The sequence below is a fragment of the Tetrao urogallus genome (assembly GCF_951394365.1).
Source record: "Tetrao urogallus genome assembly, chromosome: 1".
NCBI lineage: Eukaryota > Metazoa > Chordata > Aves > Galliformes > Phasianidae > Tetrao > Tetrao urogallus.
The window spans coordinates 147,764,502-147,778,603 of NC_136813.1; the positions used below are offsets into that span (position 1 = coordinate 147,764,502).

At 40.4% G+C, this 14,102-nt stretch overlaps 1 protein-coding gene across 2 annotated transcripts; it reads right to left on the reverse strand.

The window, feature by feature from the left end:
• Positions 1–5,061: 5,061 nt before the first annotated feature.
• On the reverse strand, positions 5,062–13,631 carry SLC25A3 (solute carrier family 25 member 3; the record flags this gene model as incomplete). 2 transcript variants are annotated; one of them, XM_079540627.1, is made up of 7 exons in its annotated part: positions 5,062–5,389; positions 5,504–5,614; positions 6,173–6,345; positions 7,088–7,269; positions 7,385–7,564; positions 10,123–10,244; positions 13,484–13,631. In XM_079540627.1, the coding sequence occupies 7 exons, from the start codon at positions 13,629–13,631 to the stop codon at positions 5,229–5,231; spliced, it is 1,077 nt and encodes a 358-aa protein (XP_079396753.1). In that variant the 3' UTR covers positions 5,062–5,228. The 2 variants fall into 2 exon arrangements, with proteins under 2 accessions (XP_079396753.1, XP_079396754.1); XM_079540628.1 differs by lacking the exon at positions 10,123–10,244 and adding an exon at positions 10,401–10,522.
• Positions 13,632–14,102: the final 471 nt, after the last annotated feature.

Below are 14,102 nucleotides of genomic sequence, written 5' to 3' on the forward strand. Positions count from 1 at the left end.
TCACTAGAAAAGACACTGCCTACAAAATAGCAATGTTTGAGGAGTGTTACTCCGTCATGAATAGTGCTAAGAAGGAAGACAACATTTAAAGGCTTTGTTTAGAAGCACACTGGAACTTTGAAACTTCTTTCTTTTAAGAGAGAAGAAAAAAAATACTGATTTTGAGGGAAAACAAGCTATAATTTGAACAAAAAACTTGTTTCTGTGCATATTTATGTCTTTCCGAAGGGTGACAGGTGCTATATTTAATTAAATGCTTGTTTTGTACAATAAAACAGTATTGAAGCATAAAATATTGATCTTCAGCTTTCCCTTTCCTGCTTCAAAAGAAGGAATAAAATTGTGGTCTCCACATAAATGAAAGGTAATCAAACTGCATTAGCAATTTAGTGCTTGTCTCAATACATTAACCTTTTTTTTTTTTGGAAACCACAGCAGTTTCCTATTTTAATTTTTTAAATAATCAGTATTTAAAGAGGTAAATGCAGGGAACCAAGCATTGCCTGGGAATACAGGAAATGCAGTTGATGCCCAGCAAAAAGTTTTTCCTATAAATCAGTATTTTCTCTGAGGCCTTATGATTGCAATCACATAATTATGCAGCATTATTAGGTCTTTAAAACACAGTATATACAGAGGGGGTGCTTTGAAAGATCTACTAATCTTACTGATGGCCTTCTCCCAGTGTCACCTGTATGTATCCATACAGGAATCCTAACAGCATTATTCATCATTGCTTAGCCTGTAAAATACTACAGCAATTGGCAAGATTAGCAAAGAGAACCTACTGAGATGTCAAAGAATAAGATTGATACTAGCCCCTGACTGTATTTCTGTGGTGAAGAACAAGAGCTTACGGTACCTGAGACATTTTAAAGTGTAGTAAGAGAGAGATTGAAGTAACGTGATACTGGGAGACCGTTTAGCAGAGAAAAGAGAAGAAAGTGCACTAAGTAGGAATAGAAATTGCTATTAAAAAAATTAAGAAAGATGTAGCAATTGAGAAAAAATCCCTAAAAGTGAAGTTATGTCAAGAGATATAACCTAATAGGGTGGTCTTTATAACTCGTCAATTGTTCAGATGGTCATATCTGAAAACAATGCAGCTGGTTGGCCCTTGAGTTGATGGAAGATATAATATCATTCTTTTCCCTCACTCTTCCCATCATTATTCAGCATTCCATGATTTTTTGCACTTTTTTATGTTTCAAGTTTCTTTTACTCCTTTCCAGTCCATCTGACAAACCACAGGAATAAAACTGTTAAAAGACAGGTCTTCCTAAAAAGCATCCATATGTGCCAACCAAGGAATCTTTGTTCTTTCACACAGCTCTTGAGCAAACTCCTGAAAATAACAAGGTGTTTGAAGGAGAAAAATAAAAGAACATCCAGAATGATCAGCCATCAGTGCAGGTTCTGAAGTGCAGTTAAAGTGCATTGCACCTGAAAAATACAGAAGCACAGAATAACAGAATATCCTGAGCTGGAGGGATCCACAAGGATCATCAGGTCCAAATCCTGGCCCCAGACAGGACTACCCAAAACTAAAACTATGTCTGAGAGCACTGTTCAACACCAGAGAAGAGTTCAGCACCCATCCCTCCATACCTCTCGTGAGGAACTGTGGGCCACCATGAGGCCCTCCCTCAGCCTCCTCATCTCTGGGCTCAGTGACCTCAGCTGCTCCTCATACATCTTACCCTCTAGACCCTTCACCACATTCATAGTCCTCCTCAGTTTGGTCTAAGGACAGAGGCAAAACTCATTCTGTATTGGAAAAGATGAGGCACAGTGAGGCAATTTTCATAACTTTAGATCAATCTACTAGCCTTGCTTTTTGCTTTTGTGCTCTCAGCAGGGGGGAGTGTATGAGATCAGGAAAAACACAATTCTTATTTAGTTCATTTCTATGGATGGTCAACAATACCCTCTACAATTTCATTATGTGATGGAGAGATTCAGGTAGCAATGAAAATTACAGCTTTGCTACTTGCAAAGAATCGTTCCATACAGTGTAAGCCGTAATGATATTCAGGACATCTTTGCTTTTACCTTATCACTCAAGTATGTTACTCAAGAATAGTATTCTAGCCAGCAACTTACAATGAATAAAAGCATCAACAGTGTTCAGTGACAAATCCTGAAACATTACAGGAGCACAGCCAACGTATTGAAGTCTGCTCTTAGACACCAGAACACCAAGCCAGCCAGAAGTCTGCTAGTGATTCTTTCCCCACATCACTCAAGTTACAGAATCTGTATCCTGTAACAAGGCTATATAGCTATTGAGCTCATCTGTCCAAGAGGTACTCACGTTCACTGTAAAAAACAGGATTTATTGTTTTCACTGTGAACTACATTTCCATGTAGAAATGTAAATGAATTACATCTATTTGTATTATTATAGCCCAGTTTAAAATGATATGTTACAAGCACTTCAGCACGTATTAGCAACATCAGCGAATTTGATCTGTAGTACAATCTAATACAAGCACAGGGTGTGAAAGTTCTTATTCCAAATTTCTATAGGCAGTACGTTTTAAACCAGAAAGCAGATTTCAGCTCCATAAATATTAAGAGAGTATGTTTTCTCCTTCATAAAAAAATATACAGAAGCAGCATATATATGATCCATGTTTTATGAAGCACTCTTGGGCTTAATGATTGTTCTGAAGTTATCTCAGTTATACGTGGTTCCAGAGGAGTGCTCCTTTCCGATACAGGACTTTCTCTGTAAAAACAACCAAGCCCATCTGAAGTACCGTGGCTCTCCCACCCATCTTCTCTACTTTGAGAAAACATACTGCACATAATGCTATAAAGCACATTTATTAATGACACAGTTTGACTTTCAAATACATTTTAATACCACCACTTTCCCACTGAAGCAGTTAAAATTTCAGTGGATAATTTTTTGTGCAATAGCATTTTCTATGTTAAAGCATCTCAAGCATCCAAACAAGCCTATGGCTAAAAATCAACACTTAGCAGCTGCAGCTGCCAGTCAGCAGCTCCCTCTCAAGTTTTCCACCGGAACAGAATAGTGGAAGTAGAACTAGGTCTCTTTTGCCTTTCTCAGTTACAAAAGAAAAGGAGACATAACTGTTCTTAGTAGTTTTATCTTAGATTGACCTTGATAAAGGTCATCTTCCAAAGGACAGCTTCAGGTTCACCTTAGAGCAAAAATAACGTTATTTTATTACTGCATGTGTTTACAGCTGCACAAAGGTAGCCCAGGTCTTTCTAGAGAAAAACCACGATTTTGCTCCACCCATGAAACAAGAGGGAAGTCTTGCAAAATGTAGCTTAACATTGGTTTACTTGATAGTCAGATTACCCTGCTATGTAAGGCAAATTCTGTCTTACTCTTCTGCTGGCCTTGAAAGTTCTTAGAAGTGGTTCACTTTCCCTGGATTAGAAAGTTGCTATGTTTTTTAGTAAAGTCCAGTGGGTTGATGCATGCCTTTAAACAGGCTATGCTACTCAGCGCACAAGAGATGCTATGTTTTTTTACCAGTTAAGTCGAACCACATACAAAAGGCAATTTCTAAAATTACTTAGCATCGCTGGTCTTGATGTAAGATCAAGGTTGTAGTTAATGCTCTCCTCCAAAAAACTCTTAGAAGCAGGTTTTGTTAAATAGCTTCAAAGCTTCCTACCAGCAACAGGGGCAACAAGATATATGTACTTTTATCCCTGAAATTCAACCCAAAGTACTTCACACAAGTGTTTTATTTAGACTTAGGGAATTGGGCTTTGCAGTATAATGCTGTTAGCTACCAACCACTGTAAGAATGTATGTTTAGTGTCATTGGAAAAGGGAAACCGTTTTAGATTTTACTCCTCATTTAGAAAGGAAATAAAGGCTAGCTTACTTGTTTAGCATAACCATCCCAAAATCTTGGAAAGTCAGAGGGCTTTTTTCGAAGTAGCAGGGATCTCAATACTATGTAAAATAGTAGCAGAAATATTAGACCTCAATAGGATGATGTGGTCAATCTATTTATGCTACTCCAACAGAGCAGACTGTTCATCAGCAGCTTGAATGCTGAAAGGCAACATATGGAAGTTCTGCAAAAAGGACACATGCTCCAGCTCTACTAAGTGAACAAAGTAATGCTGGAGGTGATGAACCCTTAATACACTATTAGGCATTTTCTGAATTTTACTTAGTGTGATTCGAGTGTTGCCTCTTGTACAGCTGAAACTCAAAAGGCAGCATGCTCATCTTTTACATTAAATACTGGAAACAAACAAAATTCATTGCCTTAATAAAATATTTTCAGGATTCTCTCCTTGCATGCCTACAAGCTTAAGATTTCCTCAAATCATTAAGGTTCAAAATCAGGCATTCAGAAATGTATGGTTCAACCAAAACTCAGTATTAACATAATTAAGCGAAAAAAAAGGCAGGGGGGCACAAGAGTGTAAATCAAACTACAGAAATACCAAAGTTAAGAAAAAGTTGGCATGTTCAATCCCTCCAAGAAGAAACAAGCCATTTTTTATTATCTTTTAGTGGTTGAATATTTCTGAGAAACTTTATTACATCAGCTTTGCTCTTGTTAAAGTAGCTGCTGCAATTTAATTCCACAGTACAGCCAAAACATCATCTTTGGTGCAGTTCAAAGCCAAGAGAAGCAGAAATTAGTCAAGTAAGCATAATTTGCATTGCAGTGACTACTCCAATGCAGAGAGTTCTGAGTAGTGTAAGATTCTCCCTCAAATCTATGGAGAACGCAGATGCTGTAACTGGGATGTCCTACCAGACTGCATTTTTATCTCAATCACTGCAATTAATCTGTTTTGCAGAAACAGCTGGTGAAACAGGACTGGAAAAAAGCGTACAGCTGCAGTTAGTTTCTGCAATACTGCATGAGGTTCCTTGGCCCTACTCTGGGAACAATGAAAGCCTACTTTGCTGCTGCCGTTTCACAATTCTAATTCTTGAAGTGCAGAAAGGCCTATTTTTTATTTTTCATTTTGGGAAGTATCTGAGGCATTTGCTGCTGTGAAATGAAGCTCATATATGCAGTAGTAAACAGACACTAAGCACTCTGTTTCTCATTTATTTCAGGCAATGACAGTGGTAGAATTTAAACCCTCATGTGGGATGAGGGTACAGCCAATAATAACACCATATAGAGTTTGTTTTCCACATAGTCAAATATATAAAAGTTTCATGAAACTCATCACTGGACAGCCAGCGAAGTCAGTCCATGAGGTGTCTACTGAGTTAAACCAAGCTTCTTCTTCAGAGATTCTGGCATTTCAGGTGGAGGTGGACGAGGAAGTCTGAAATAAACCTTCACAGAATCGTAGATGAACCACTGTAGCGCAGTCAGGGTACCAATCATGATGATACGAGCAAACAGACCTTTCCAGACACCTGCAGAACAAAAATACAAGCCATGAGCAGAAGAAACCAGGAAAGAAGAAATCCCCTCCAGAACACAAATGACCACAGACACTGAACCCAAAATGCATGAAGGTTTGTATTTACCTCTGAATCCAAGCCTCTTAAGAACCTGTGAGGCAGAACTGCCTTTTTCCTTGTTCAACACAGATACCACGGAGTCAGCAGGATGAGAAACGATTGCACAGAACACACCAGCTGAAAGAATAATTTGACATCACTTCTGTGGTGTTTTATCTGCATCACTACTGCGCATAGTAAATATAGCCAACTGAATTAACACCTTCCCTAGATCACTAACAAACTGCACAGGAGATACATCAAGTCTCCTGATATTAAAGAAGTCTGTTCTTATTAGGGTTATATGACTATTAGGAAACACCTCAACCAGCTAAATTACCCCTGCCCCTTCTGTCAAAAGAAAACTCATCTTGAATCTTTGCAAATGCACAATCACCCTTCCACTCAGATTTCTCTACCATTCTTTCAACATTCCTGTTTCTTTTGTAGCCTCGCAAAGATGCAAGTTTTCTTGTTTGAACCAGCTGTTGTTTCTAAACTAAGGCACTGACATAGCAGACACAGGAATAACTGAGAGTACTATCCTACTACAGGCGCACTCATTCCAATCAGAGATTGAATCCAGGCTTTTCACCTGCACTTGCTGAAGTTACATGCAAATTCCCTCACTCTCACATCTATTTGAGATAGAGAAAAATGTGTGGCTTTCAAGAGCAGGATTTAAAGTTTTCTTACCAATATAGCCTGCAATAAATGTGACTACCAGCTGTTCTCCTTTTGAACATTCACTTCGTGGCTTGGGAACAACATACTTGTAGAGAGCTTCAACAGTACGTTCAAAGCAGGCAAATTTCATCATTGTGTATGGAATCTGTCTCATCCATAGTGGAGCAACGCCTTTATAGAAACTTAACAAGAAGAGAAACTGTTTGATTATCTGTAGTTCTGAAGAAGTACTTCAAATCTGAAAAAAAATCATTATCTTACTGCTGCTATCAGCAAAACAATTCCTAACAGATTGACACTGTAAGGTCAAATTGCCACAATACCTATGGAGCAGGAACATATTTCTATTATTCATTTCTGTGCACTACCTGCAAACAGCAAAACAGGAATTTAACTGATCCCTACTCTGCACAGCTATTTTTGTTGTCACATTTCAGATCACAATGCACTGCAATAATGAAGCACGGCTACTACAAGTGCAGCAAGGTTCAATGTCTGCATACCAGCCACGTCCTGATAGCGGTAAATGACTCATGTATTTACAGTCACTTTTATCAGAACAGAAAGCTAACATGCAGTTATATTTCTCTCACATGCCAATGACTCAAGCATCTTCGACTGTACAACCAAAAAAGTTGCTGAGCAACTTCGACTGGAACTGCTAGAAACTGAAGTTATCCAGCAGAACTCAGCACAAAGATACTCACAAAGATGGATCTAAGGAGCATGTGGAACTAACAGCCAGCTCAGCACAGCTTCCCTTATGTTAACTGCGTTAAGTTGTTATCCTGAACTAGAAAGACCAACAAGTATTGTAAGCTAAAGCCACTACTAATTTTAGCAACGGTTCTTTGTCAGGAAAAATATTTTAAAAAATGAGAATTCAAGTCAAAATAAAAAAATAAGGGAACACTAAAAACTTACGCCCAAATGCCTTCTTCTCCAAACATTTTAGGTACCGCTTGCCGCAGAGTGTTAGCGTATCCAGGCTGTGTCTGAATGCGAACTTTAGCAGCTTCCATTGGAGCCAGAGCAATGTCAGCAAAAAACTCTGCACTGGCAGATGCAGCTAAATATAACGAAGTACGCCACAAATAGGCATTTTCCTGAAGTGAATTAAACGTATTTTCATTAATGAATTGTACTTTTCCTGATTCCTCTCTCCTAGTAGTACTGTTACGTTGCTGATGCACAGTTTCACATAATGTACTTAATGCTTACCTCTCCCAGCATGTTGCCATACAGGATTTTGAAAACTTCGTAGAAACCAAATTTACAAAGCCCCTGCAAGGAGTATCCAATAAAAGTTGGAGCCCATCCCTTAGCCAAGCCACGAAATCCATCTTCTTTGATTGTCACTGAAAATCCATTGAAGATGCTCTTGTACTTTTGTGGATCAACCTAAACAGAACAGACAGTTAACTGCTTGACATCTGACATTGTTTTCTCACACCTCCAATTGGAATAGAAAATTCTTGAATTCCTCACACAGCTGGATTCCCCTGGACAACATCATCACCACAAGGTTACACTAATGTAACTGCAAGGGTTACTTGCTAGTCTCAATCCCTAACTTTAAATAGTCAGTATGTTCTTCAATACTCAGGAAACAAGCAGCCTCAATTTTGCTTTGTATTTATTTTCCACATGACAAGTAGGACTTTGTCCATAGGAGAGACTCACTAACACTGATAGCACTATTTTTGTATAATTTTGTTTAGATCAGATTCTTTAAAATCTTGACAGCTTTTATCAACAATCTTATCAACCCTACATGTAACACCTACACCAAATACAAAGCCTGAAGATTCCCCTGATTCTTAAACAGAAAAGGTTATTTGTCCACTATTAGTTTGATCCCTCAAAACAATTAGACTAAGATAGGTAGATCAAAGAGTAAAGAACTTCTGCACTTGTACTTTGATTTTGCAGTAAGGGCTACATTCAAAGTATTTTCTGAACACAAAAAAACCTTCGTTGATGCTGGAAAAGACCTCTGGAGGTCATCTGGTACTCTAAGCATCAGATCTTAGAATAAAGGCCAACCAGACTATTTGTTTCACGTGAAAGCAAACAATTCATTTAACAGAAACTCTGAAGCATGTCATTCTGACAGATTTTAAGTCATGTCCACTTGCCTTTCATACTCGTTTTCATCCAGCATTTCCCCAGGAAGATGAAAAGGAAGATATCCTTTTAGAAGACAGTCAAAGGACATGCGTGTGAAACGGCAGCGACTAATTCTTTAACTTGCAGCCTATCCACTGACTGAAAATCCACTAATTTACCTAAACACGTCAATTTCAGAACATTCAATATTTAACTGGGTACAGTAAAACTAGACTATATTCATTTCAGAGTCATGTCTAATTATCATCTACACAGGAGACTACCTCTTCTTAAAAGTACATGTGAGGACAGGAAACAGTTTTCTTTCTGGAGAATCTAGGGAGGATTAATAACATGCTCTCTTATAGGACCTGTAAAAAGATAAATGCTGACAGGTTTTACAAGGTTACACTGGAAGCCAAATGGAATCTTCTCTAGAGGAGAAGCATAACCAACTTCATCTCAAAGGATGCCCAGGACTAGAAGCCCAAGTAAAACACACCTACAAAACCAATGAAGCTTATGAATTATGAGGTCTTGCTCTCAGTGGTATATGCAGCGCTGCGTGACTCTCAGGCCTTCTGCCCAATAACCCAACTTGCAATCTGATTGAGAACTGTTTGAGATGCTACACCCTCTTTACTCGTGATCAATCTCCTCCTTCCCAAGAAGCTCATCTTTGCCTAAGTCAAACTACATATCTTGGCTTTTCATGACATGCACTGACTGTAACAACAGAAGAGTTCACTTAAGCTACACTTTCAGAAATAACACATGTATGCAACTACAGCTTTTCCTCTATGGCAGAAACAGAGATTGAGGCTGAGCCTCAAGGGAAATTTATAAAAGGCATCACATTGCCTGCATCTGATGCACCATGGGTCTGCCCAGTGCATTACAAAATCAATACTTTGAGACCAGAATTTAAGATGCTCTTGAGCACACAACCCCCCCCCCCCCCCCCCCCCCAAACTTCTAGAGGGCTAAAGGCCCTCAAGAAGAACAGTTTTAAAGAACAGCACAGGCGGTCCTCCTAGTGTGATTAACAGTTCTGATTAATTAGTAGTTTGGTCCTTGTTCCAGGAGTTCTACCATTACAAAATTGCCACTTTTAGAATTGGTGTCAGTCTATACAATACTGAAGTGTTAATAGCTTCAGTACGTTTCCAGGGATTTACAAGTGCGCTTTAATTTGCTATGTTCTTGAGGCACAGATTTGCCTGAATAAACCCATTACTGTTTTTACTCACAGCTGTTTACCAGATCGTTTTAATGTTGGAGTTGGTATTCATAAATTAAGTGCAGTGAGGTTTCACTTCTTCCAGTTCAGTGAGAAACCATTCCTATCACTACTAGGAAACCAGACACAAGCACTGACACCCTTACAATTTAAAGTTCTACCTTTTATACTGAAAACGTCATCATGAGAAACTATCCAAGCTGTAACTCATGCAGCAATATCCAAAATGTTAATGGCTCAAATTAAACATGCACAACACTTCAGGCTAAAAACATAATTAAGTCTTCAAAACACTAATGATACAAATTCCTTCTTTTGAAATATGTGAATTGTGCAGAGCAGCCCACCAGTCAGCACAGAATAACTTTGTGGTGGGTGTAGTTTTGGAAACGTAGTATGCTAAACTTATCTTGAACATAGTTAACTTACCCAGGTTAGCCTAAATGACTCTGCTTCCCTTGAATGTGGTATTTTGTTAACCTCACAGCATTAAGCTCAACAATCAGCACTCAATTTATTTGCTGTGTGGCATCCAGAAAAGGTACTGTGAACTCTCCATATGCTGGCTACGTACAGAAAAAGTTTAAGAAATGTCTGAGTTAATACGAACCTGCATACGACATTTCACTAAATCCAGAGGTACGACAGCAGTGTGTGTCAGGCCACAACTTAGGACCCCACCAACGCCACAAAGAGCATAAAACTTGAGCGAGCCATATTCACAACTGTATTCTGCAGCAAAACATAAAGACACACCATGCTTTTACATAAACTTCATGCATCGTTGGGGAATGATGTCCAAGAGATAGTTTAAGCTTCCATTTCATTAGTAGATTAATTATCTCACACTAAACACACTTTATCAACTTCACCGCATGCAGAACAAACCTGCATTCTGCATTTAACCAGGTCTAGAGGAACCAGTGCTGTATGCGTTGATCCACAGCTAATAATCCCACCGAAACCACAGAGCATAAAGAATCTGCCTGAGCCATATGCACAGCTGTATTCTAATTAGGAAAAAAAATTACATTTCAACCAGACATGGTAATGAGCATCAGAAAAGAAACAAAATTGATTCAGACCTATCTTCTCAAAATTATTAAATTCAAATAATTTTTCACGCTATACTATTTAACTACAGAGTTATATCAGAAATAATCTCCTACGCTTAACACCTTCTGGACTGTCAAGATTGGATTCTAGGCAATTCAACATGAGTTTCTTCTTTGAAAAAAATAAAAAGTAATGAAAAAGGTTATAGCTCACAGCATATTTGTGTTGAAATAATTCCATATCTACTAGTACAAATTATGACTCAAAGCCGCAACATCAAGCATCTTCTTGTATCAAGGAAATAAGCAAAACAAGCATTTATTATTCTAGAGACAAAACTTCTTTTTAAGCCCCTACTACCTAAAGGAATGAAATACTATGGCTTAAAAATCTCTCACACTGATTGCAGAGACCACACAGATCTGTCAAAGACTGGATATTTTTTTTCCTTTATACAGTATTTTTTCAGGTATTTTTCAGATCCTTCATGTAGATGACTTTTTCTTTCAAATGCAGAAATTGAGATTTAAACAGCTTCTGTTAAATGAAATTTCAGAATTTTATTAGATTTAATAATCACATTTAATGTTATAAAAAAGGTTAATCAAAGAAACTTTTTGACCATACGTCATCAATGGATATTTAACTAGAACTGCTCCATAAAGTACTCCGTGTGAAATCATCCTGTTTTAAATAAATTTCTTCATGAACATGAAGTTTCCAATTATGCGCAACACCATCAGCTAATCACCCATTAACATTAACAGGTTTATCCAACTTGCAACTTCTCTATTGTAAAAGAGCTTCCCCAAAACATTCCAGAACTTTCATCTCATTTATCTCTCAACTTACTCTTCAAAATTAACCAGTAAGACAATAAAAATTCATTTCCTCTTTATTCTGAAATAACAACACATTTCAAATCAGAGACGCAACATTAAGCTTAAATTTAAAGACAGGAATTAATTAACAGTCAGAATAATGTATAACCTAAGAGTTTTTTTTTTAAACTGAGATAATACCCAAAGCTGAAAATATGTTAGTCCAGGACTTGCACATACTTCTAAATAGCATGGTTAAGCTGTCTGCTTTCCAGACTGCAGAAATACTCCATTTAAAACTCATCAGAATGACTGGTTAAATACACACAAATGAGTTTGTCTATACAGGTGTAATCAGAGAAGCCTCCAGGTCTGAATTACTGGGTGGTTCTGTCTAACCACGTCTTCTGCCTTCAGCATGACAGTACTGTACTTCCCACACTGCCAAGACACCTGAACTGCCCTTTCACACCCCCCTTTTCTATATTAATTTACTGTTAAAAAGTTGCACTCCTCAGTAAGGCAGAGCACTGTAGAGAATACAGGTAAGTAGAGCTTTAAGTATCTCATTTATTCCAATGATACTCAGATGGATTGGTCAACTGGATATTCAAAAGCACAGAAAACCAAGCCACTATCAGGTTGGCTTACACTCTTTACATGTACCTATGTTTGCAGCAGCAGAGTAGTATTAGGAAAATAAAAGACAATCACATTAGATACCTTATTTTCTATTTCAGAAGTGTAACCATGTTTCCTTAAAAACTGTTACCTGAGAATAGAATGGCAGTAGAGGAAATTACAGGAAAGACATCCTAACATAAGTAGATGCTGACTTACGACAAACGCACTAAAGCTACTGAAATATAAATGCACAGCACAAAAACATGTCTACTCTGTTAAGTGAAATAATCCTAGCTGGAATATAGCTGTTGTTGTTACTTTAGATCTGAACCACTAACAAGGACAAATTCCAAGAGCCGCGTTATGGCTGATGCCCTGAGCTGAACTTGAAAGGTCTTGTGGGTTCTACTGATGACTTTGTGTGACCTTGCATAAGCTCAGATATCTTCTGTTACTCTCCCAACACAAAGATCAAGAGTACCAATTAACAAAATAGCAGGACAGACAAAGAAACATATATATCTTAATCTGCTTACAAAAGGGATGAAGATTTAACATAATAATTTTAAGAAATAAGTGCACATACAAGATATATTTAGCATGCTGAATGGTGATTTAGGGCTTTATTTAGCTAGGAGCAATGCTACTACTACTGAAAGCCAAGGTTTGTTTCTTTAAATTCAATGAAACCGAACACTCAGTTCTGTCTTTTTCAAATGCTACACGGACATTCATACAACAGCACTAACAGACGTCAGTAATTACAGGGCTTTACAAAAGAAATCTTGTCAAGATTTTATAGTATGGAATTTTTAATAAAAGCAGGCAGGCATTTTCCTATAGACAGCTTATAGGAACGTGAGTTTTCACATCTACTTCCACTACAGGAAGGTCTGACCTTTGGAAGTCACAGCAGAGATTAAGTAACCCGCAAGAAGGGCTTGGACTTAAATCTAAGGAGCATCACTGTGTCTTTTCGCAGCTACCTCGTACATGCCCTCTATCTACTAAACTACTAAGGAGAAAAAGACAAAAATATCAACACAGAATAGCTGTTCCTACAACGCGTGTGGATGTCGAGACGCGACTAAAATACACACACGCAAAAAGGATCTTCAGACCCATCCACGTCCGCAGACTTGTACGCTGCTCTTCCCCGCAGGCAAAAGCGAGGGTCTACGGGCCTAGCGGGGCCAGAAGCAGCGACCCGGCAGCCCCAGGGCAGCCATCAGCAGGGCCTACGCCGCCGCTCCGATCCGGGACCTTCTCGCGTCCTTCGCCGGCGGCGCTGAAGGCGCGGTGCCGTTCGGCGCGCCCCGCCGGGGAGCGGAAGAGGCCGCCAGCGCCTCCCCCCCCCTTGCCCTTCCTCGTCCTCCAAGCGGCCGCCGGCCGCTCCCCGCCCCAGCGGGCACGGGCCCGCTACGGCAGAGGGGAGCGGGCCCGGCCACGACCTTCCCCTCCAGTTCTTACCTTCGGTAGCGGCCGCGGCCGCCAGGCTCCGCCGCGTGGTGGGCGCCTCGGCCGGTTCCGCGCGCCTCCTCAGCCCATCCTGGCACAGCTGGAAGTGCGGCGCGTAGAAGGGGTTGAGCCGCGCGAGGGGCGCGATGGACGAGAACATGGCGACCTGAAGCGGGCGAGAAGAACGCAATGGGGCGGCGAGGCCTCGCGACCGGCACGGCACGGCACGGCCCGGCGGCCGAGCACCCGGCGCCCGCTCAGCTCCCCAGGCGTGCAGCGGGCCCCACCGGCCGGGCGTCCCGACTCACCTCCTAAGATGGCGGCGGGCGCGCAGCGCTGCTCCGGCCGCAGCTGGGTGCAGAGGCTGACCGCAGGCCCGGCGCGGTGACTTTGTCCTTCGCCGACGCGAGAGGCGGAGCCACAGGGCAAGAAGCCGCGAGGCGATTGGCGGAGGCGCCCCGCGAGCCGGTGCTGCCGCGCATGCGCGGTCCGCGCCAACGCCCTTCCTCCCCGAGGTGGGGGAGGGGGTGGCTGTCGCTGAGGGGAGGGCGGGGTTCCCCGCGTTCTACGTAACGCCGCGAGGATGCGTACATCTCACTTGGAGGAAAAAACGCGGGCGAGAAAAGGACCG